Source organism: Cladosporium halotolerans (genome assembly GCF_011745625.1).
Source record: "Cladosporium halotolerans strain TM138-S3 chromosome Unknown Sca120, whole genome shotgun sequence".
In the NCBI taxonomy this organism is placed as follows: Eukaryota; Fungi; Ascomycota; class Dothideomycetes; order Cladosporiales; family Cladosporiaceae; genus Cladosporium; species Cladosporium halotolerans.
Window position 1 is genome coordinate 1 of NW_027191570.1, and position 3036 is coordinate 3036.

Here is a 3036-nt window from a genome sequence, read left to right on the forward strand (position 1 = left end):
AGTTGCGGTTGTTGAGAAATCACGTAGAGAAGAGGACGCGTTGGTGCCGCGTCAAGCGTGCCTGAGGTGTGGACGTGCTTGAGGTGGGGAAAGCTTCTATTTGAGCGCAATTTCTTTGAACACCGTAAACCTAGCCAGAATCAAGTTGCTCTAGAAGGCACAGTTGCTCCAACTCGCCGCATATAGATGTATCGCATCTGAGCGTCAGAATCCTAGGTTTATAAGGGTGTTCTAGGGGGCTAAGCGATTGTATCAATGCACGAGAACTGATCATTCCTATGGCTGTGTGCTCTCGCCGTCAATCAGCCGGCGTTTCGGCATAGTTGCCTTGACTGCAGCAGATGGGAAAAGTGTCAAGCACGAGTTGCAAATGTGTCACACACGGTTTGTTTCGAGTCTATTCCACGCATCAGGAAGTGCCTATGTGCCTTTTCATCTCCCTCACGGAAGGACTCCTTAGTGTCACAGACGCTCACATTCTGAATTTCTTTTGGAAACCCCCCGAGCTTCACAGCCATCAGCAAACCTAACAGAAAACTTGCTTGCACCAGAGATGTCCAACAAGACCGTACACCCAACTGTATTGGATAGTTACTACGGCTCCACAATGCAATTGGCTGCTTCCAAGGGTGATTTGGCCCTAGTAAGAAGCCTAGTGGCTGAGGGAGCTGACGTGAACGCAAGAGGAGGCTATTTTGGAAATGCGCTACAAGCTGCGGCATTTCGCGGTCATCAAGAAGTGGTCCAAGAATTAGTACAACGTGGGGCGGATACAAAATCGCAAGATGGGCCGTATGGCAGCGCGCTGCAAGCTGCATGCCTGCGGGGCCATTTGTCAATCGCAAAGTTGTTGCTCCAACACGGCGCCGGTGTGAATGCACAGGGGGGGTATTACAACAGCGCATTGCAAGCCGCAGCGTTTGCCGGTCGGACAGACCTTGTAATATTGTTGCTTAGCCATGGAGCAGATCCCAATCTAGGAGGGGGAGACTATGGAAGCGCGCTGAATGTTGCCCAACTTCGAGGCTGGGAAGACATAGTCAAAATCCTCGCCAATGCCGCAGCTACAGCGGAAGAAAGAAGCACGCTTGCAAGGAGCTGCGGGTGACCCTTGATTCCAGGAAGCCACCGCAAGGTTCGCAAAATTCAGTGAAAGAGGGCTATGCTAGGCTCACCTCACTGATCAAGGAGCTGAACAACGAATGTCAAGTAGCCATGTATTATTACGGTGTGAGAATATTTGCTAGGACCTGAGACTACAAAGCCAGGAAGCCAGATATGAGCTTGAACGACACTTTGAAGGAAACACTGGTGGTATCGAACCATGATATTCGAAACACAAACCTCGTCCTAAATGCAGTCAAACATAAGTCAGCCCCTGAAGCATAACAGTACGTGAAGACGACCATGCTTAAGAGCTAAATTAGGCACGCAACCACGAGCACAGCTCATAGCATCGCCCGATCTGGCTCCCCAACATGAGGCCTGCAGGAAGTCACCCCGTCGAGCAAGCCCCTCTGATGTCAAGAATGGGAGCAAAAGGCAGATAGCGCGAGGCGGGACTGGACCCTCCCGTCTTTACGGCCCGCTTATAGTAAGCGGACGTCTCGAAGCTAAACGTGCCATCGACACTGGTGGAAAGCTCACAGTACCACCCGTGGCCTGAACTACCATCAAAGCCCGGCAAGGTCGGCTTCAGTGGCGACGTACGTGAGTTCCGTCAAGGAGCGTACAGCTACCACATCCGCGCTACTGGTACGTTTCCGGGCAAGGCTGCGTTGGGCCATCCAAGGCAGGTTGACAGTCATGAGCAACATTTCGACTTGCAGCATCTGGGGAATTGTGCTAGGCAGGTACTCTCGCCTTGCCGACGCGAGGTCCGCGCCGTATGATTTCCTTCCTCTTCGCCACTTGCTCTATTTTGTTCTCGGCTCTCACCATTTCTCTCCTGACCTTCGCTTTCTCTTTCTCAGCTTTCATCCTCTCCTTTTCGATCGCCTTCATCTCCTTCTCGGCCTGCTTCCGGTCTTTCTCTGCATGCTTCCTTTACTTGTCGGCTTCGGCACGCTCCCACATTTTTCTCGCTTCCACGATGTCCTCGAATGTCATAACTTTGTTGCCTATCTTTCTCTCATTTGCATGTTTTCGTGCTTTCTTCTCATTGTTCTGCTGCATTGGTGCATCATTCTCGTCTTTGAGAAGCTCGCGTTCTGCGAAGGCCCGCTTTGCAGCATTGAGAATCTTCTGCAGATACGGGTCCACATGCGCAACATTTTCGGGCCTTTCTTGAAGCTTACTTTGGAGTGCCGCAAGACTAATAGTGTTGGTTGGTGTTTTCAGCGAAGCAGGAGACAGCGCAGGTTGTGTGGGTACAGTGGCTGCGATTTCTGCGGGGGCTGGATTGACGGGAGCTTGCTGCATACTATCAAAAACTTTTCGAGGGTTGAAAGGGAAAATTCCCGTCTTGGACCATCCAGATCTGATGTTCCGAGAAGTCAGAGCGATATTGTGGGCTCGGCTGTATAGCAGCGTAAAATGGGCCTTGTTGACAGTCTCCGCCCCACCGCGATACATAAGATCAACTTGCTCGCGATAGGCCATCTTCAGTGGCGAGAACACCCCGACATCGCACGGCTGTGTCAAATGGGTCGTGTGGGATGGCTGGCGACACAGCCACGATGTTTTTTTGGAAGCAAAATGTCATCACTCCCAGAGACTCATGGGTGTTGAATCCGTCGACGATTAAAATGCGAGGTTTGCCCGCAGCCCGGTCTTTGGTGGGGGGATTGAATACATTCTGCACCCAGTACAGGTTTATCTTAGAATTGATGTAACCCTTATCGCTGCATGCGTAATGCCAGTCTGGGGTATCGTGAGAGATCCACGTGTTTTGCAATGTCTTTCCCGGCCAGATGATCAGCGGAGGCAAAGCTCTCCCCTTTGCTGATATGCATTCTACTGCGGTGATCATTGTGCGACGCAATCTAACGCCGCGACGGCTTTGCGCATCGCTGCGGGACACAAGCACTTTCATCG

The 3036-nt window shown here is 51.6% G+C and overlaps 1 protein-coding gene across 1 annotated transcript; it reads right to left on the reverse strand.

Moving 5' to 3' along the window:
• Positions 1-2046: 2046 nt before the first annotated feature.
• WHR41_09577 (uncharacterized protein) lies at positions 2047-2601 on the reverse strand (the record flags this gene model as incomplete). The annotated part of the gene is made up of 1 exon (XM_069378180.1): positions 2047-2601. One exon carries the CDS (start codon positions 2599-2601, stop codon positions 2047-2049), a length of 555 nt encoding a protein of 184 aa, XP_069224966.1.
• Between the last annotated feature and the right edge of the window lie 435 nt (positions 2602-3036).